Below are 22,701 nucleotides of genomic sequence, written 5' to 3' on the forward strand. Positions count from 1 at the left end.
GTCTTAATGCAATGAACTGAATGGGCCCCTCCCAAAATTCATATGTTGAAATCCTAACCCCTAATGTGATGGTTTTAGTAGGGTAGGAATTTGGGGAAAAAATTAGGTCATGAGGGGAGCGCCCTCATGAATGGGATTAGTGTCCTTATAAAAGCGACCCTAGAGAGCTGTCTAGCCCCTTCACTGCCGCATGAGGGTACAAGAAGTCTAGGATGCCAGCATGATCAGTTCTGGTAAGGACCCTCTTTTGCAACCTGGGAGAGGTCCTTACGAGAACTGATCATGCTGGCATCACAGACTTCCAGCCTCTGGACTGTGAGAAATAAGCTCTGTTGCTTAAGCCAGCTAGTCTATGGCTGTTTGTACAGCATCCCAGATGGACTGAGATGTGTTTCTCTTTGTATTAATTGACGACCATTATAGCTTAAAGCTAAGACTAGCAGTTTTTTCTTTAAAGGACCAGACAGCTAATGTTTCAGGCTGTAAGGTCTTTATTGGCCACATAGTCTCTGCTGCAACTAGGTAACCTGTCCTTGTGGCTTGAAAGCTGCCATAGACAATGCGTAAACAAGTGGGTATGGGGTGTTCCAGTAGAATCTTATTCCTAGCCCCTGCCTTTTCTACCATCTAAGGATATGAGATGGGCACTCTGCCAGTTTAACCTTACAAAATAGGGTGGTTCTACTTACTCTCCCTCTCTCTCTTGCATTCCATTTATTTTCTATTTTTTAAAAAAGAGAACTGAAGAGAACAGCTTATTTTCTTCTTATATGGAAGAAGTATGCACACAACAGACACACGGACAGAGAATTAAGGGCAAAAATAAAAAGCCCTTTTTACCTCTTTTAACCTCTGTAAGATTACCATATTTATATGTCTTTCTCTGAAGTGATTGGATTTCTTCAAAGGCAGTGCTACAGAAGGCCAGGTGGCTATGCTAATGGTCATCTAGGGAACTTTTATGAGAGCATATGTATATCTTACAAGTAATGATTTATTCTTAATATGGTTGTCCTTAGCTGGAAAAGTCTTTATAGGTCAGAGAACCTCATGAATGTTTAAAAAGCTGTTACCAATTTTTCTAATCTCGGTGGTGTTTCTTGATCTCCTTTGCCATGAAATCCTGGTATGTATATAAGGAACAGATGGAGTAGTTAATAGAATAATGATAACCAGAGTTTCTTTTACTAAAAAGAAAAACTAGTATTCATCTCAGGACATAATTTAAGTGTATTTAAGTCTTTGATTGCTAGGTTTTTCCAGGAATGTTTGTTATGAAAATTTAAAAACATCTGAGTGGGTGAGTGAAATTGCCGTAGAAAATTTTTGGTCCTAAGGGAGGGGCCGGTTCTCATTATAATAGATATCGATGAGATTTTTGGTCCTGTTGATGATTTATGATTGATGGTATAGAACATTTAACCACACTGTTCTTTCTGATTTAAGGCACCAGAACTTTCCCATTTTCTTTCCCCACGTTTTGTCTGACAAGTTCCAAATTAGGTTTTATAATATTCAGATGTTTAGAGTTGTTGACTTTATTTCATTGAAGAACTGTGAGATTATTTTAAAATAAGAAACAGTATGAAGAAAAATGTTTTTCTACATCAAGAAAATGTTGCCTCAAATCATTGCATGAGTATCTGGCAATTAAAACTCTACATAAGTATATAATTTCTATGTGGTGAGTGAATATTCAAAGATTTTGAGTTATTTTGGCTTTTGAATTACCTGAGCATTTTGGGGGGTGGATTGGTATAAATGCTGCTTAGATCTCATGTAACAGAATGCCCTTCCACAGGGGTTTGAAAGTGATAATGAGCCATGTGGGAAATTACCCAATATGCTTTTTGTGTTCCTGTAAAATAATTGGCACTTTTAGGGACCTGGGCAGTTTCTCTATGCAGGGATTGCTGAAGCATCCCACAGTGACGCATCTATAAATATTCTATTAGTGTTGCAGAGTGGTTGCTGCTTTCTTTTATTCTTCACGGAGATATATTAATTGTGTTTTCACTATTTGTCCGTGTATGAAAGATTTTTTTTTTTGATAAGGAATGAAAAGTAAGATTTGTAAAAACACTACCATGGTCTCCTTTACTCTCAAGGTATGAAAGTTGCTGGTTGGGTGTTCCTCAACACAGCAATGGGAGCTGACTTTTTCTGATTCTGTTGGATAAAGACCAGTTTATGAATAACTGTTCATATTTAAAATTGCGTCCAGATCCAAATTCAGTTTTAAGCCATTGTGAAGATTTGGAAAGGGTACTTGTCTCCTTCTCCTGCTTTTTTTTTTTTTTTGAGACGGAGTTTCGCTCTTGTTACCCAGGCTGGAGTGCAATGGCGCGATCTCGGCTCACCGCAACCTCTACCTCCTGGGTTCAGGCAATTCTCCTGCCTCAGCCTCCTGAGTAGCTGGGATTACAGGCACGCGCCACCATGCCCAGCTAATTTTTTGTATTTTTTAGTAGAGACGGGGCTTCACCATGTTGACCAGGATGGCCTCTATCTGTTGACCTCGTGATCCACCCGCCTCGGCCTCCCAAAGTGCTGGGATTACAGGCGTGAGCCACCGCGCCCGGCCTACCTTCTCCTGTTTTAAATATCAATAATGTTAATATTTTGACATGGGAAACAGGTGAGATAAGATATGAAAGTTGGGTTGTTGGAGGTATTTAGTAAATCCTCATTAATGTTTACTGCACTGGGGCAAGGCTTTTCCGAATTAGGCTCCAACATCCTAAACAATTTTGTTTGTTGTTTATTTAAATCATTTCTTTTTTTTTTTTTTTTTTTACTTTCACGGACATTCAGTAAAATAGAATCAAGCTAGAAGAGTTTTGTCATAATCACTAGGAGTGGACAAAAGATCTGGATAAACATTTCTCCAAGAAGATATATACATGGCCAATAGGCCCATAAAAAGATGCTCAACATTATTAGTCATCAAAACCACAGTGAGATACCACTTCATGCCCTAGGATGTTTGTAAATTAAAAGGCAAATAGTAGCAAGTGTTAGTGAGAATGTGGAGAAATTGGAACCCTCATACACTGCTTTTAGGAATAGAAAGTGGTACAGCTACTTTGGAAAACATTCTGGCATTTCCTCAAATAGTTAAACAGAATTGCCATGTGATGTAGCAGTTCCACTTCTAGGTATCTCCTCAAAAGAAATGAAGGCATATGTCCATATAAAAACTTGCTCACAAATGCTTATAGCAGCATTATTCATAATACTTGAAAGGTAGAAATAATACAAATGTCTATCAGTTAATGCATAGATAAATAAAATGTGGTATAAACCATACAGTGGAATATTATTTGCCCATAAAAAAGAATGAAGTACTGATAAATGTAACAAAATTGATGAACCTGGAAAGCATACTAAGTGAAATAAGCTAGACACAAAATGCCACATACTATATGATTTCGTTTATATGAGTCATCCAAAATTGGCATATTCTGTACAGACAGAAATTATTAGTGCTTACTTCGAGCTGGAGAAGGGATGGGAGGGTGAGGATTGTTAGCTGAAGAGTACAGATATCTTTTTGGGGATGATGAAAATGTCCAAAACTGATTGGTAATGACAGTGCAGTTCTAAAATATACCAAAAACCATTGAGTTGTATACTTTAAATTGATCAATTGTATGGATGTCAATTATGTCTCAATAAAGCTGTTCTAAAAACATTAATAGATACAACTACCTTTCATGGCAAATATTTAATAAACATAATTATATTAGGCTATCAGCTGAAAGTATTGTGTTTTGCCATTTGTTGTTTATATGAAAACAAAGTCTACTAGAATGCTGATTAACAGTTTCCCTTTTAATCTTACATATTAGGAAGCATAAACAATACAACAGTAAATTTTAAAATAGCCTCAGGACCAACTATCAAAAATTCTGAAAATGAAATCTCAATTAATGAGATTCTGCCATTCAGTGTTCCTCTTTTGGCTGGATTGTATTTTTTTTCTGTAGCCTTACTAAATCTCTTACTAAATGTGTGGGAGCATATGAAGATCTGTGACAAAGATTCATAGTAAACATTAGGAATCTACATCAACAACCAAAATCACATTATTTAAATATTTGAAACATCACCTTCAAAGAACATAATAATGGCAGGAAAGAAGAGAAAAAATATCAGACTATTTTACTGCTCTCTCTTTATGCCAGAATGAGATTAATAATAATCTGTGGGGAAAAAAAAATCTCTTCCAAACAAATTCTCTAACTATTGGGCAGTTAAAGAAAATGTAAGGAATAAACTCAAACTGAAAAGATGGATGGAAATATCTTGCAAAAGTGAACTTTTCTCTGTTATTGACCTTTATTAATGGGATACCTAAGCAAGCATTATTTAGTGACCAGGTTGTCTCTTCTCTCTTCTCTCTTGTTTTATCTAGCAACCATTTTTTTTTTTTTTTTTTTTTTTGGTTGCGGGGGGGACTGTAATCTCTTGTATAGAATTACAGTTACAGAGAAATTGGCTACATCTTAATGCTATTGTCTGAAGTATTCTCTGGTATCTGTATGAAACATTGGTCTGCCTCTCATTGTACAGAGCAATAAAACAATAAGGCTTTATCAGCTATTGTTTCCACCATTCTCTTGACTCAAGCCAGGACTTCACGGAAAACTCTCCAAGTATTGAGTAGTCTAAGCTGAAAGATATGTCAGTAGCTCATTCCAGTCTCTTCTTCGGGACCTGACCACACTCTGAATTAATACCTCCTTTCCTCATTAGCACATAAGGGCTCATTCATGCCCAGCGCCGTGGTGGGCACTGAGGATACCAGAGTGACAAGGCAGTCATTGCCCACCTTTCTGGAGTCATTCTCCATTTGGCATCTTTTCTTATTTGGGGGATAATTGTTATGCTTAAAATAATGTTATGCCTTACTCGTTTGTCTTTGCTTATACAAAACAGGAAGTATAAAACAAAGAATAGTCCATAGTGTTCTATAACCTTGTCCTTGTGCCTGTAGGCAGCTCTGGATATCAGGATTATTATCCATATGGCAGCCCAGGTCACTCTGAAGAAGCACCCAGGAACTATGACGCGTACACAGCAGGACTGAGTGAAGAAGAACAGCTTGAGAGAGCATTACGAGCCAGCCTCTGGGACCGAGGTAGGAATCTCACGCTCTTCAGTTATTTTAAAACATTCCTCATGTGGTAAGGTAGTCTGAAAAAGGGCTATTTGTAGCAAGTTAAATTTTAAATAGTTCAGAAAAAGGATATGTAGAGGAAAAATGTGTGCAGATTGTGATTACAAAGAATGGGGTGTGATGCCTGCCATGTTCCTAGTAACCTAAGCTAATAAGGTGCCAGACTGTGTATGTATTGTTAAAGTGATTCTTTTTATAGGCCTGCTGCTCTTTGGTGCCTTGGCATTAAAATCAAGAAACTTAAAATTCTTAGGTGCATAAAGAAAGGAGAGAATTACTTTGGAATTCATATTTGTAAAGAAAGCTCAGTGTCTCTAAGTATCAAAATACTGCCCATCAACCTCCCGCAGATGTCCCTCAACATCACATGGGCTCAGAATTCAGGCTCAGGTTTGACTTCTGCTGAACCAATCTGTCTGGGGGTAGAGCCTAGAAATTTATATTTTGAACAGGCTTTCCAGGAGATTCTTTTACAAACTGATATCTCAAAACAACACTGTATTTATTCTGCCATCTTTGTTCTACATTTGGATTATGAGTTTCGGTATTACTGTTTTTATTGTTTGAGTAGTGACTAAAAGTCGTCTATTCATTTAAAGGGCGTTTATCAACATCTGATGTTTTGCGTATGATGACAGGGACAATAGGGAGCATTGAGTGGTAAAAGATGGAACCTACCCTCAAAAAGTTAACAATCTGTGTTTGGGCATATGCCTACTAGATGTGATACCACACAGGTAACCTTAATATCCGGTGACTAAGAGAGGCTTAGGCTAGGTGCTAGAGGTAGGGAGAAGATAGTGAGCTTTTCCTACCTAGAACTATCAGATTTTCACAGAGGAGATAGCTTTTGAGTTGGACCTTCGAGAATGCATAGAACCTGAAGAGCTGTGGACGGGCTTTTTCTGCAGAAGTCTGAGTATAAGCACAGACACAGAAGTTAGGGTCATGTTTGCCAGCCCTCACTTTTAAATGGACAATGAGCAAAGAAAGGGAAGAAGAGTGGGAACTTAGGCTGGTGCTGGATCACAGGGGTCCTATAATTAAATAGGCCAAGCGGAAAGCGGATTTAGTATGTCATGTAAATGCCACTAGAGCTCTGCATGGGAGACTGATGTGGTCAGAGCTGTGTTATAAGAATCTGATAGTAGCAGTCATTCTGCAAACAAGATTGAGCACCAGTCGGGTACCAAGCATTATACTAGATGATGAGAGTACATAAATTATGACAGTATAGTTTCTGACTTTAAGGAATGCAGTCTTAGCAGCAACAGTGTGCATGGAGGTGGGGAATGACAATAAGCAGGGACACAAGTTGGAAGATTATATTGCAGTAGCCTGAACAAGAAAGGACAGCCTAAATTATGAAGGTGGCAGGGGAAGTGGAGAGGAAGGCATAAATCTGTATTTCTCAGATGAAGAGTTACAGAACTGTGATAATGTATCAGTAATCTTTCACGGGGTAAAGAGTCACCCTGAAACTTGTGGATTAAAACAGTAAACAGTGGTCCACTGGGGGCTGGCTGCTCTAGGGTGGCTTCCTCTGCATGCCTGCCTGACTGTTTGATGGTGGTGTTACTCCACGCCTCACCCCATTCCTCATCCAGCAGGGTAGCCTGGGCTCATCCACCAGGCTGCAGCATAAGGTTTATAGGAGAGTGCAGAAATAAACAAGTCTTATGCTGGCACAATGTCAGTTCTACTGTATACTGTATACTGTTACCGAAGCAGGTAACTAGACCAGCTCAGATTCATGGGATAGGGAGAGAGTTTCTACATCTTGGAGGAACAGCAAAGTCACATGTGATGGTTATAGATAGAGGGAGAGGTGGAGAATTGTAGCCATTTTTGTAATCACTGTATCACATGTATTCAGTGGGCTGCAGTAGTACAATCATTCAAAAGCATAACTTAGCCATGAAATCCTGAAATCTGGAGAAAAGTCCCCAGCACCTGTATTTTTAACAGATTCTCATGGTTATTCTTGTGCACACAGGGGTTTAATCACCACTGGGCTATCCATGAACTATTAGGGGCCAAGTAAGGCAAGACAAACTTCTCAGCATGGACTTTGCACAGTCCATCTCTATCCCCATCTAGGCTGACTTCAAATAAAATCCCAAGACACAGCATGATGGGAAAGATTGGGATTTGTGTTTGGGTGACATCATCTGATTATTACCTACTGTTAAGAAAATATGTATTCTAAAGTAACAAGCCTTCAAAAATAATTAAAGAGTGATGAAAACTCAGAGGGAAAAATTAGGTAGCCTAAGTGAGAATATTTGAATATTTCTAATGAGACATAGAAATATTTGAATATTTCTATGAGACATAGAAAACCTCCCGTGTTAAATGTAGTCAGAGAAAGGAAATGTAAGAAGACAAGCATACTTTTTGTAGTTTTATTTCTAAAAGTTTGCTATATGCCCCGATTAGTAATTATACAGGAAGTTAGTACTAATAGTGCAGGTGTCTTTTTTAGAAAGAGAAAGGAAATAATGATTTTCTTCAATAATGAGACATGAGCATGGACAATCTGTAGATGAAAGCATCCTCTGATGGCCCTGGTGATTTTGGAGCAATTTCGGACACTTGAATCCAGCTACAATGGAAGGGTCTTGCATTTTGGGAGTCAGAAGGAAGTTGGAATAGATTTTTGAGGCCGTTTCCTTAATAAAAAATGTATTTATTATCAAGTTAATATAAGTCATTAATATTAATTTTTCTGCTTAATAAATGGTATTTAAATATTTACTAACAGGCAAAAAAATAAAAAGAAAAGACACAGGGTACCTTGAGAGATTTCAGAAAGTCATCTGATAGTAGTGTTGATTTTTCATAAATTTAAATCTTATTCTTAAAAAACTTCTTGCAAAAATAACTCAAGAGAGTATACTAAACAGAAATCAAAACAACTTAAAATTTTTACTACCCTTATTTTAAATTATTTTTATGTTTTTTCATCTTATCCTTAAAATATTTCAGTGAAGTTAAGAAATGAATTATTTTTACTTAAAAGGTTTTTACACATCAAATGCTATAAGACTTACTTGGTGAGAAGATTATTTCTGGGATTATTTTGAAGCCAAGGGTTTTGTTTCTACCTCTGTCTAACTAGTTGCTTGGTCTGAAAAAAATCTAGCTGCTTTTTTATGAGTATGGAGTTAAGTTCTAAAACTCCTCACAGTTTAAGATCACTAGGACTAAATGATCCAGAGGTTGTGCTGAATTATTTCTGCTACCTGACCTTTTATTTTAACAAAATCATAGATTGTTTTCCTCCTTTTTCCTTCATCCTGCACATATATTTTCAGAATTTGAAGCATTCTCTTCTTTTCATTCATGAAAAATCACAAAAGTATGTAGAACTTGTTTGTCTCTCGAATGGCCACTTGGTACATCTGAAACAGAGTGGCCTTGTTTAGCATTTTGAATTACAGTGAAATAAATAAATAAGTAATTTTGAAAAGAAATCATAAAAGTGAATCATTAATTGATGATTTTTGAATATAGGACTTTCTAAACAGAAGAGTAAGGAAAAAATTATGGAAGATGGACCAATAAAATCTTTAACAAAGAATTATTATAATCAGTATGTAAAGAACTCATCATATAATGAAATAATTAATACTAACTCCTATTAGAAAAATGGAAAAGAATTTTAATATTTAATCCAAAGACATATAAGTGACCAGTGTGCATCTAAAAATAATGTGTTATATACTAGCAGAGAGTTACTTAGTTTCTTCATCTCACCACATTTAATTTTTATTTTTATTTTAAATTTTTGTGGGTACATAGAAGGTATATATATTTGTGGGGTACATGAGAACTTTGATACAGGCATGCAATGTATAATACTTACATTAGGGTAAATGGGGTATCCATCACCTCAAGCATTCGTCCTTTCTTTGTATTACAAACAATCCAGTTCTACTCTTATTTTTAAATGTACAAAAATCATTCTTGACTGTAGTCACCTTGTTATGCTGTTAAATACTACATCTTACTCATTTTATCTAATTATTTTTTGTACCCATTAACCATCTTCATTTCCTCTCATCCTCCACCCCAGCATCTGGTAACCATCATTCCACTCTCTATCTCTATAAGATTGTTTCAATAGCTCCCACAAATAAATGAGAACATGCAAAGTTTGACTTTCTGCGTCTGGTTTATTTCACTTAACATGGTGACCTCCACTTCCATCTGTGTTGTTGCAAATGACAGGATCTCATTTTTTTTACGGATGAATAGTATTCTATTGTATATAAGTACCACATTTTCTTTATCCATTCATCTGTTATTGGATACTTAGGTTGCTCTCAAATCTTGGCTACCGTGAATAGTGCCACAGTAAACATGGGAATATAGATATCTCTTTGATATAATGATTTCCTTTCTTTTGGGCATATACCTAACAGTGGGATTGCTGGATTATATGGTAGCTCTATATTTACTTTTCTATGGAACCTCCAAATTCTTCTCCATAGTGGTTGTACTAATTTACATTCACACCAAAAGTGTACAAGGGTTCCCTTTTCTCCATATCCTTGCCAGCATTTGTTATTGCCTGTCTCTTGGATAAAAGCCATTTTAAACTGGGGTGAGATGATGTCTCATTGTAATTTTGATTTGCATTTTTCTGATGACATTGAGAACCTTTTCATATGCCTTTTTGCCATTTTATGAGAAATGGCAAATTTGAGAAATGTCTATTTGGATCTTTTACACAGTTTAAAATTAGACTATTAGAGTTTATCCTATATATAAGCAGCTGTTGGAACTCCTTATATATTCTGGTTATTAATAACTTGTCACATGGATAGTTTGCACGTATTTTCTCCCATTCTGTGGGTTGTCTCTTTGTTGATTGTTTTCTTTCCTAGAAAGAAAGTTTTTAACATGATGTGATCCGATTTGCTGACTTTTGCTTTTTTACCTGTGCTTGTGGAGTATTACTCAATAAATCTTTGCCCAATTCAATGTCCTGGAGAGTTTCTCCAACATTTACTTTTAGTAGACTCCTAATTTGAGGTCTTAGATTTAATCCATTTTGAATTGATTTTTGCATATGATGAGAGATAGGGGTCTAGTTTCATTCTCTGCATATGAATATACAGTTTCCCCAGTAGTATTATTGAAGAGACTTATCCTGTTCCCCAATGTATTCTCTTGGCACCTTTGTTGAAAATGAGATCACCATAAATGTATAGATTTGTTTCTGGGTTTTCTATCCTCTTCCACCAATCTGTGTGTCTGGTTTTATGATAGTGCCATGGCCTTTTGGTTATTATAGCTTCATAGTGTAATTTGAAGTGGGGTAATGTGATCCTTCCAGTTTGCTTCTTTCTGCTCAGGATAGCTTTGGCTATTCTTGGTCTTTTGTGGTTCCATGTAAATATTATGATTTTTGTTATTTCCCTGAAGAATGTCATTGGTATTTTGAAAGAGATTACATTGAATCTGTCATTTTCTTTGCATGTTATGGACATCTTAACAATATTGATTCTTCCAATCCATGAACATGGAATATCCACTTTTTGTGCCTGCTTCAATTTTTTCATCAATATGTTATAGTTTTCATTGTAGAGATCTTTGACTTCTTTGATTAAGTTAATTCCTGGGTATTTTATTTGTAACTATTTTAAGTGGCATTACTTTCTTGGTTTCTTTTACAGATTGTTCACTGTTAGCATATTGAAATGCTACGGATTTTTGTATGTTAATTTTGTATACTGTAACTTTCCTGAATTTATTTATCAATTTTAATGGATTTTTTAAAAAGTCTTTAGGGACTTTTCCAAATATAAGATCATACCACCTTCAAACAAAGATAATTTGGCTTCTTCTTTTCCAATTTGGATGCCCTTTATTTATTTGTCTTGTCTGATTGCTCTAGCTAGGACTTCCAGTACTCTGTTGAATAACAGTGGTGAAAGTGGACGTCTTTGTAGTGTTCCAGGTCTTCCAGGAAAGGCTTTCAGTTTTTCCCCTTTTAACATGATACAGCTGTGGGTCTGTCGTATATGGCTTTTATTGTATTGAGGTATATTCCCTCTATACTCAGTTTTTTGAGGGTTTCTTTTGTCGTGAAGGATGTCAAATTTTATCAAGTGCTTTTTCAGCATCAGTTGAAATGACCGTATGTTTTTGTCCTTCATTCTGTTGATATGATGTATCACATTGATTAATTTTCATATGTTTAACCATCCTTGAATCATTAGGATAAATCCCAAATGGTCATGATGAATGATCTTTTTAATATGTTGTTGAATTCAGTTTGCTACTGTCTTTGCATCACTGTTCATCATGGTTATTGGCCTGTAGTTTTCTTTGGAGTCTTTGTCTGATTTTGGTATCCGGATAATACTGGCCTCAGAATTAGTGTGGAAGTATTCCCTCTGCCTCTGTTTTTTAAAAATAGTTTGTGTTGGATTGGTATTTATTCCTTTTTAAACGTTTGGTAAAATTTAGTGAAGCCATTGGGTCCCGGGCTTCTCTTTGCTGGGAAACTTTTTATTACGGCACCAATCTCATTACTTTTTATTGGTTTGTTCAGGTTTTGGATTTCTTCATAGTTTAATCTTTGTAAGTTGTATGCATCTAGGAATTTACTCATTCCTTCTAGGTTTTCCAATTTATTGGCGTACAGTTGCTTATAGTAGGCTTGAATGATCCTCTGAATTTCTACAGAATAGGTTGTAATGTCTACTTTTAATCTCTTATTTTCATTTAGGTCTTCTCCGTTTTTTTCTTAGCCTGGCTAAAGTTGTGTTGATTTTGTTTATGTTCTCAAAGAAACAACTTTTGTTTCATTAATCTTTTGTAGTTTTTAATTTCATTTAGTTCTACTCTTATCTTCATTACTTTTCTTCTACTTATTTTTTGTTTTGTTTGCTCTTGCCTTTCTAGTTGTTTAAGATAAATCATTAAGTTATTTGAAGTTTTTCTACCTTTTTGATGTAAGAGCTTATCCCCATAAACTTCCCTCTTAGTACTGCTTTCACTGCAGCCCATAGGTTTCAATATGTTGTGTTTCTATTACTTGTTTCAAGAAATTTTTGGATTTCCTTCTTAATTCCCTCATTAACCCACTGGTTATTTAGGAACATGTCGTTCAATTTCCATGCATTTGTATAGTTTCCAAAATTCCTCTTTTTAGTGATTCAAATCTTATTTCATTGTGGTCAGAGATGATACTTGATTTAATTTCAGTTTTTCTGAACTTTTCAAAAGACTTTTTTGTGGCCTAACATATGGTTTATGCTTGAGAATGATTCATGTGCTGAGGAAAAGAATGTGTGTTCCACAGCTGCTGGATGAAATGTCCTGTAAATATCTATTAGGTCCATTTGGTCTATAGGGCAGATTACTTTTTTGTTGTTGAGTATCTGTCTGGAACACTTGTCCATTGCTGAAAGTGGGTTTTTGAAGTCTCCAGCTCTTATTGTGTTGGGATCGATCTCTCTCCAGCTATTATTGTATTGAGATCGATCTCTCTCTTAAGCTCTAATAATATGTGCTTTATATATCTGGGTGCTCCAGTGTTAGATGCATATATATTTACAGTTAATATATCCTCTTCCTGAATTGACTGACCCCTTTATCGTTATATAATTACTTTGGTCTCTTTTTACAGTTTTGTCTTCAAATCTGTTTTGTCTGATATAAGCATAGATACTCCTGTTCTTTCCTGGTTTCCATTGGAATGACATCTTAGTTTCTTTATTTTCAATCTATATGATTTTCATTCTCTGTAGGTGAAGTGTTTCTTATAGGCAACAGATCATTGGACCTTGTTATTTATTTATTTATTTATTATTAAAAAATATGAAATGCTTCATGAATTTGTGTGTCATCCTTGTGCAGGGGCCATGCTAATCTTCTCTGTATTGTCCCAATTTTAGTATATGTGCTGCCGAAGTGAGCACTGGACCTTGTTTTTTAATCTATTCAGCCACTCTGTGCCATTTAGTCTTTTTTCATTTCAAGCTGTTATTGATTAGTAAGGATTACTTCAATCATTTCATTGTTTTCTGGTGGTTTTGTGGCTTTCCCTTTCTTCTTCCCTTCCTTCCTGTCTTCCTTTTAGGAGTGATGTTCTCTGGAGGTGTGTTTTAATTTCTTGCTTTTTATTTTTTGTGTATCTGTTGTATACTTTTTGATTTCTGATTACCATGAGGCTTGAAATTAACATGACCTATTATTTTAAACTGATAACACTGATTGCCTAAACAAGCTAGCAAGCAAAGATAAAGTGAATAAAAACTCCAGACTTTAACTTTGTTCCCCTGGGTTTTAGCTTTTGTGGTTTCTACTTATATTTTCTCATACTGTTATATTTTATTAAACTTTGTCCCCCTGGTTTTTAGCTTTTATAATAAAATATAAGTAGAAACAACAAAAGCTAAAACTTAAAGTCTTAAAACTTAAAAGCTTAAAGTTTTAGCTTTTGTTGTTTCTACTTATATTTTATTATACCATTTATGTTTGAAAAATTGTTGTTATTATTTTTGATTGGTTCATCTTTTAGTCTTTCTACTCAATATATGAATAGTTTACACACCACAATTACAGTGTGTTTTTTAATTCTATTTTTCTGTGTGGTTACTATTACCAGTGAGTTTTACACCTAAATAATAATTATTTTTATTGATTATTAACATCCTTTTCTTTCAGATTGAAGAATTCCCTTTAGCATTTCTTGTAGGACATGTCTGACATTGATGAAATCTCTCAGCTTTTCTTGGGAAATTCTTTATTTCTCTTTCGTGTTTGAAGGACATTTTCGCTGGATATACTATTCTAGGATAAAAGGGTTTTTTTTTTCCTTCTGCGCTTTAAATATAGCATGCTGTTTTCTCCTTGCCTGTAAGGTTTCCACTGAAGTCTTCTGTCAGAACTATTGGAACTCCATTGTAGGTTATTTGTTTCTTTTCTCTTGCTGTTTTTAGGACCCTTTCTTTTTCCTTGGCCTTTGGGAGTTTGATTATGAAATGTCTTGGGGTAGTCGTATTTGGGTCAGCTCTGTTTGATATTCTGTAACTGTCTTGTACTTGAATATTGACATCTTTCTCTAGGTTTGGCAAGTTGTTATTATCATTTTGAATAAACTTTCTACCTCTGTCTCTCTGTCCCCCTACATCCTCTTTAAGGCCAATAACACTTTGATTTGTACCTTTAGGGCTGTTTTCTAGATATTGAAGGTGTGCTTCCTTCTTTTTTATTATTTTTTCTTTTGTCTCCTCTCACCGTGTGTTTTCAAATAGCCTGTCTTTGGAGTCATTAATTCTTTCTTCTGCTTAATCAATTGTTCTTCGGTATGTCGATTAAATTTTTCAATTCCAGAATTTCTTCTTGATTTTTTTTAATGATTTCAATCTCTTTGTCAAATTTATCTGATAGGAGTCTCTCTCTTCAGGGAATTGGGGCCCCTCTAGTCCAGGACAGGTCCAGAAATTATTTCCAAGAGCAAAAGCCTAGAATCAGGTGCCCCAAGAGCCTGCTTGATGCTCTACCCTGCTGTGGCCAAGCTGGTACCTAAGCTGCAAGACAAAGTTCCCTTTACTTTCCTCACTTCTTTCCTTAAGCAGAAGGAGTCTCTCCCTATAGCCACCATATTGGGAATGTGCTTGGGTCACACCCGAAGCAAGCATGTCTCTGAGTGTCACCCAGATACCACTGGGTGAGTACTGCCTGTTTACCACAGTGGCCTGTGCAGGTACCTAGAGTCCTTTAGTCAGCAGGTGATGAGTCCTGCTAGGATTGAGTCTTTTTCTTCAAGGAAGAAGGTTTTCTTCTGGCCCAGGAAGTGTCTAGAAATGTTGCTGGTAGCTAGAGCCTGGAGTAGGGGCCTTAGGACTCCGATCGGTACCCTGTTCTACTGTGGCTGAGCTGGTATCCAAGTTGCAAAACAAATTTTTCTTTACTCTTCCATTTCCTCTCCTCAAGCACTGGGAAGGAGTCTCTGCCAGAGCTGCAAGTTGGCTGTCCCAGCTGATACCTCATTGGCAGGTATGCTCCCCAAGTCTACTGCCTCTGAGCCCAGCACAGCACCAGAACTTACCTAAGAATTGCAGTCCTTGTGGCTCAGACTACCTTTCAAGTTTATTTAGGAACCCAGACCACTTTTGCCCATGGTGTCAGGGCGTGATGGAACTCAGGTTCTGACCAGTGGGATGGGCAGTTTCCCTCTGGCTTGGACTGGTCTAAATGCTCACTCCCTGGGTGCTGGCTGAGTTCTGTCCAGTATTGCTTTCTGGCAGTGCTGAGTTCCAGGGGATGTCCACAATCACTGTGCTCTCCCTTTCCCAAGTGCAGATTCTCTCTCTGTGCTACCAGGGGATGGATGAGGAGTGGCACTGGCAATTCAAAACTGTCTTTCCTTCTCTCTTCAGTGCCTCTTTCAGTGATGTGAAGTTAAAATCAGATATTGTGATCACTCACATTATCTTTGGTTCTTATGAAGGTGATTTTTTCTGCAGATATTTCTTCAGTTTGGTGTTCCTAAGGAAAGGATGATCTGTAAAGGTTTCTATTTGGCCGTCTTGCTCCGCCTCCCTCCACCTCACCATATTTAATGTTAGTAGTGATAACAGGCAATTCTATGTGCTGCTGATATGAATGCAGATTGGCATAACGTTCCTGGAAAGCACATTGGAAATGTATAATCAAGAGGCTTGCCTTCAATGATTCCTTGACTAAGAATCTAGACTGAGGAAATAATAGAGATTTGGTCTAATACTTGTTTATAAGTTACTTATTCCCTAATTAAATTTAATAAAAACTTAAATACATTGAAATTTGCACAACAGTGTGTGCAAGGGTTAAATCAGTTATGATTTCATTGTAAAATGGAAATATTCAGCATCAATTAAAAATAACATTTTGGGAAAATTTAGTGGAATGAAAATAGGATTACAATGTATTGCTGGATGAAAAAAAAGTAAGGTGCAAAATAGTATGTACCATATGGCCAGAATATTATGAAGTAAGCCAACTCAAACCAAATACTTTTCCATAGGAAAAAAAATGAAAAAGGCTTTTTGTCAAATGTCTTCTTGGTGTCTTACACTTAGTGAGACAATTACAAAGGTTTCAAAGGAAAATAAAATTCAAAGTAATATAAATTTGTATAAAGCTGTTCCTTTGCCATTGTCAGTTCCTGTATAATGCATTTCAAAAGTCTTTTTAGATCTGTTTCCTTAAAACTAGTTTCATATGCTATTCAAACATTCATTCAAAATAAAATTTTGTGGTCAAATAAGCTTGGAATATATGTAAGTAATTAGTTTCTTAATTGTGGGACTAATTAGATACCAGTGTAGTTGTGGATATTCAAGGAGATATGGTTTGCAGTATTTCCCACATTTATTTGTATGTGGAATTTGTGTGTTTATGTGTGTATGTTTTTGAGAGGGGAAAGGGAAGAAGGGGAGATGGAGAGAGAGAATAGAGAAACTAGAATCTTTTGGGCTGAACCCTCTGACATTAGGTTGGAGACATCCTGTTACTTTGTCTCTAAATCCTTCAATGTGTAACTTTTAAAAATAAGGACCATTCTGCTACTTATCTACAACATCATGGTCACCTCAAAGAAAATTAGCAGGAATTCCCTAATAACATCTAAAATTTAGTCCAAATACTAAATTTTCCAGTTTTCTCAAGGTGTATCTTTAATAGTCAGTTTTTCAAGGTTCTGATGTTGCATTTGATTATTTCTTTTTAATATAAAACCATATGCTTCCCTTTTTATAATTTAATTTTTCAGGATACCAGTCTCATTGAATAAGTATCTGATTATTTCTTTCATGGCATATTTAAATAGTTCTCTGTATTACTGTATATTGGCACTTACATTTGAGAACTTGATTAATTGGATTTGGATTACACATTTTAAGCAAGAAAATGTCGTAGGTAATACTGTGTTCTTGAGATTGCATCAGGTCAGGAGATACACAGCGCCGAGCCATCTCACTCGTACTGCTAAACTTGGTTACTAGTTTCAGAAGGTGACTGACAAATCTCTCTGTTGCAAAGGTACATTTTCCCCTTTCTCTTTATACACTCCATGTGAGGTGAAACTGTGTCACCATATGAATATCCTGTTTCCTAAAAATTACTTAATAACCTTTCAAGTAATGGTTTTTGTAGTCCTTGTTGATTTTTACAAGACTATCAGTTATTTCTTTGGGTTCCTTGTTAATTTTTTATTTCTTTAAAATTTATTCATAGTAAAATTTACTCCTTGCGGTGTACAGTTATGTAAGCTTTGCCAGAAGCATAGAGTTGTTTATCATAACAATCTAGATACAGCACAGTTGTATCACTCCAGAAAATTACCCATCACTCCCCCTCTGTAGTCAACCTCCCCTGACCCTTGATCATCAACAAGCACTGTTCTCTCTTCCACTCCATAACTTTGCTTTTTCCAGCATGTCATATAGTTTGTGGGAATTATATGACAAATTATATGTCATATAATTTGTGTGAATATAAGTTTTCATGTCGCCTAGGTAAGCACCTAGGAGTAGGGTTTCTGGGTTATATGTGGTGAATTTATGTTTTATAAGAATCTGCCTGTTTTCCAAAGTGTTTGTACCAGTCTTCATTCCTGCCAGCAGTATATGAGAGTTCCAGTTGCTCTAGGTCCTCCCAGCATTTGGTATTTTCAGTTGTTTTTATCTTAGCGAGTCTAATAGGTGTCAGGTTGTGTTTTAGTTTATATTTCCTTAATGACTAAAGATGTTTTGTTCTGTTTATTGGCTACCTATATATCTTCTTTGCTGAACTTTCTGTTCTATTATTTTGTCTACTTTTAATTGGATTGTTTGTTTTTTTATCATTGAGTTTTGGGAATTCTTTATATATTCTGAATAAAAACCCTTCATAAGATATGTGATTTGCAAATATTTTCCCTGAGTCTGTAGCTTTTTTCCCATTCTCTTAACAGTATCTTTTGTGGCACAAAAGTTTATCATTTTGATGAAGCACAATTTATCAATTTATCAAGCTTTTAATGTTGAGTCAGGTCAAAAGATTTACAAGACCATAATTTTCTGCTGTATTTTCTCTTAGAAATTCCATGGTCTTAACATTTACATTTAGATAGATAGCCTATTTTGAGTTAGCTTTTATACAAGATGTGAGGTATGAAGCAAAGTTCATTTTTTGCTTGTGAACTTCCAAATATCTCAGCACCATTTGTTGAAACAGCTATCAGTTTTCCAATGAATTGCCTTTGTACTTTTGTCAAATAACAATTGAATATGTTTATGTCAGTATATTTCTGAAAATGTAAAAAAGTGAAATCATATCAAATATCTTCTCAGACCCTTGCAGAGTAAAACTAGAAATCAATTCTAAAAGAAATTCTCAAAACCATACAAATACATAGAAATAAGCAAATGTGCTCCTTTATGACTTTTGGGTTAACAATGATATCAAGATGGAAATTAAATAATTCCGCAAGATGAATGATAATACTGACACAAGATATCAAAACCTCTGGGATACAGCAAAAGCAGTGGTAAGAGGAAAGTTTATAGGGCGAAGTGCCTACATCAGAAAGTCTTAAAGATCACAAATTGACAACCTAATGTCACACCTCCAGGAAGTAGAGAAATGGAACCAAGAAACAACAAAGATCAGAGCAGAATTAAATGAATTTGCAACCAAACAAATACCAAAAGATCAATGAAACAAAAAGTTGGCTCTTCGAAAAGATAAACAAAATCATAGACCATAGCTGGCTTAACCAGGAAAAGAAAAGATTCTAATAAGCTTAATTAGAAATGAAAATGGAGACATTATACAACCACCACCACAGAAATACAAAACATCATTTGAGATTACGGTGAATACCTCTATGCATACAAACTAGAAAATTCAGAGAAGTGGAGAAATCCTGGAAATATACAACCCTCCTAACTTTAATAAGCAAGAAATAGAAATCCTGAACAGAACAGTAATAACCAGTGAGACTTAATCCATAATGTTAAAAATTGCCAACAAAAAAAGCCCAGTGCCAGACAGATTCACAGCCAAATTTTACCAGACATTCAAATAATTGCTACCAGTCCTACTTAAACTATTCCAAAAGACTGAGAAAGGGGGAATCCTCTCTAACTCATTCTGTGAAGCCAGTATCATCCTGACCCCAAAGCCACGAAAGGACATAACAAAAGAAGAAAAATACAAACAAATATCTCTGATAAATGTAGATGCAAAAACTCTCAACAAAATACTAGCAAAGTGAATCCAACAGCATATCAAAACAATAATTTACCATGAACAAATGAGGTTCATCCCAGAGTTGTAAGAGTGGTTCAGCATACATACACAAGTCAATAAATGTGATTCATCACACAAACAGAATTAAAAACAAAAACCGTATTTATCTCCATAAAAGCGTTTGCTAAAATCCAGCATCCCTTTATGATAAAAAATGTCAACAAACTAAGAATTGAAGAAACATACCTTAAAAAAATAATAGCTATCTATGACAAACCTACAGCCAACATCATACTGAATGGGAGAAAAGTTGAAAAGAATAAATAAATAAAATAATATAATATAATATAAAAGGTACATTTCCAGGGAGGGATAGGAAGAGATTTGCTAAAGGATACAAAATTATAGCAAGATAAGAGGAATAAGTTCCAGGGTACTACACCACGGTAGATGACTATAGTTAACAGTAATAGTTTCAAATAGCTAGTAGGAGGATATTGAATATTTCCATCACAAAGAAATGATAAATGTTTGAGATGAGGATATGCTAATTAACCTGATAATATTAGTATACACTATGTGTATCAAAACATCATTAAGTACCCTTTAAATATGTACAACTCCTATATGTCAATTAAAAAATTAAAATTTATGAAAAAATGTAAAAAAAAAAAATTGAAAAGAATTCCCCCTAAGAACTAGAACAAGATAAGAATGGCCACTTTCACCACTCTGTTCAACACATTACTAGAAGTCCTAGCTAGAGCCATCAGGCAAGAGAAAGAAAGGACATTCAAATTGGAAGAGTGTCAAATGTCTCTGTTTGCTGATGAAATAATTGTATACTTAGAAAACCCAAAATACAACTACAAAAGACTTTCTAGATTTTATAAACAGATTCAGTAAAGTCTGTTTATAATCAGGTTACAAAATTTTAATCAGGTTACAAAATTAATGTGTACAAATCAGTAGCACCTGCTATACACCAGCAACCACTAAGCTGACAATGAAATCAAAAACTCAATTCCTTTTATGATAGCTGCAAAAAAGAAAAGAAAACAAACAAACAAACAAAAACCTTAATGAAATAAACTTAATGAAGGAGGTGAAAGATCTCTACAAGGAAAACTATAAAATACTCCTCAAAGAAACGATAGATGATATGAACAAATAAATTGAAATATGTCCCATGTTCAAGTATTGGAAGAATCAAAATCAGTATCATGATAATGACCAGAATGCCCAAAGCAGTCTATGTATTCAGTGCAATTCCTATCAAGACATTAACACTGTTTTTCACAGAAATGGAAGAAATAATCCTAATATTCACATGGAACCAAAAAAAGAGCCTGAATAGCCAAAGCTATCCTAAGCAAAAAGAACAAATCTGGAGGCATTACATTACCTGACTTCAAATTACACTCCAGGTGGCATAAGGTAGTATCTCATACTTTGTGTCTACTTTTATATCAGTACTGTGCTGATACCAGTACCGTTTTATAAACTTTTATATCAGTACCATTTGTATCTACTTTTATATCAGTACTACTTTTATATCAGTACCATGCTGTTTTGGTTACTGCTGCAGTAACCAAAACAGCATGGTACTGATATAAAAGTAGATACAATACAAATAACCATTGGAAAAGAATAGAGAACCCAGAAATAAAGCCAAATACTTAAAATCAACTAGTCTTCAACAAAACTTACAAAAACAATTGTGAAATCGACACTCTATTCAATAAATGGTAGTGGGAAAAGGAGATAACCACATGCAGAAGAATGAAACTGTATCCCTATCTCTCACCATATAAAAAAATTAAGATGAATTGGAGACTTAAATCTAAGACCTAAAAACCGTAAAAGTTCTAGAAGAAAACCCGGGAAAATCTCTTCTGGACATTGGCTTGGGCAAAGAATTTATGACTAAGTTAAATTAAGAAGCTTCTTCATGGCAAAATAAATAATCATCAGAGTAAACATGCAACCCACAGAATGGGAAGAAATATTTGCAAATTATGTATCTGATAAAGGACTAATATCTAGAATCTACAGTGAATTCAAACAAATCAGCAAGAAAAAAAAAATCCTGTCAAAAAGTGGGCAAATGATGTGACTAGACATTTCCCAAAAGAATATATACAAATGGCCAACAAACATAGGAAAAATGCTTAACATCACTAATCCTCAGGGAAATGCAAATTAAAACCACAGTATGAGATACTACCTTACGCCAACTGGGGTAGCCATTACTACAATGTCAAAAAAGCAATAGATGTTGGCATGGATGTGGGGAGAAAGAAATGCTTTTACACGGATGGTAGGAATATAAATTAGTTAACCGCTATGGAAAACAGTACGGAGATTCTTCAAAGAACTAAAAGTAGATCTTCCATTTGATTCAGCAATCCCACTACTGGATATCTACTCAAAGGAAAAGAAGTCGTTATATCAAAAGAAGTCATTATACACATCTGCATGCATATGTTTATTGCAGCATAGTTAACAATTGCAAAGATGTGGAACCAACTTAAGTGTTCATAAACAAAGAGTAAAGAAAATGGTGGTATATATACACCATGGAATTCTACTCAGCCATAAAAAAGAATGAAATAATGTCTTTTGCAGCAACTTGGATGGAGCTGCTGGAGGCCAAAATTCTAAGTATTAATAACTCAGGAATAGAAAACCAAATACCATATGTTCTCACTTATAAGTGGGAGCTAAACTATGAGTATGCAAAGACATACGGTGTTGTATAATAGACTTTGGAGACTCAAAAGGGGAATGGGTGAGAAAGGGGTGAGAGATTTAAAAATCTACATATTGGATACAATGTATACTACTCAGGTGATGAGTACACTAAAATCTCAGATTTCACCACTGTAGAATTCATCCATGTAACTAAAAACTACATGTACCCCTAAAGTTATTGACATTTAAAAAAATTGAAAATCTATTTCTGGACTCTCTATATTTTTTCACTGATCTTTGAGGAAATCTGTCCTTCACCAATACTACATGGTTTGATTTCTTTTGCTATATAATCAGTCCTGAAATCAGATAGCATAGATCCCCTGTTCTTTTTCAAAATTGCTTTGGGTATTATAGATCTTTTGCCTTTCTGCATGAATTTCAGAAGCTTGTTGATATCTCCTAAAGATCCTTCTAAGATTTTGACTTTATAGATCAGCTTGGGGAAAATTAACATCTTAACAATGAGTTTTTTAATCCATGAATATGGTATATTTCTCCATATACATAGGTCTTCTTTGATTTAT

At 35.2% G+C, this 22,701-nt stretch overlaps 1 protein-coding gene and 1 non-coding gene across 6 annotated transcripts in view; one reads left to right on the top strand and one right to left on the bottom strand.

Moving 5' to 3' along the window:
• The window catches only part of RHBDD1 (rhomboid domain containing 1), a 166,450-nt gene that overhangs the window by 75,670 nt on the left and 68,079 nt on the right, over positions 1-22,701 (top strand). For all 5 annotated transcript variants that reach the window (XM_078328736.1, XM_002749925.6, XM_054257994.2 and 2 more), the window contains exon 6: positions 5,000-5,143. In XM_078328736.1, the coding sequence (XP_078184862.1) occupies positions 5,000-5,143 (144 nt within the window). The remainder of the gene's footprint in view (positions 1-4,999; positions 5,144-22,701) is intronic.
• On the bottom strand, positions 13,013-13,119 carry LOC118154856 (U6 spliceosomal RNA). Its single transcript, XR_004745108.1, has one exon. It is a non-coding gene; the product is annotated as a U6 spliceosomal RNA (small nuclear RNA).

Source organism: Callithrix jacchus, chromosome 6 (assembly GCF_049354715.1).
Source record: "Callithrix jacchus isolate 240 chromosome 6, calJac240_pri, whole genome shotgun sequence".
Classification (NCBI taxonomy): Eukaryota; Metazoa; Chordata; class Mammalia; order Primates; family Cebidae; genus Callithrix; species Callithrix jacchus.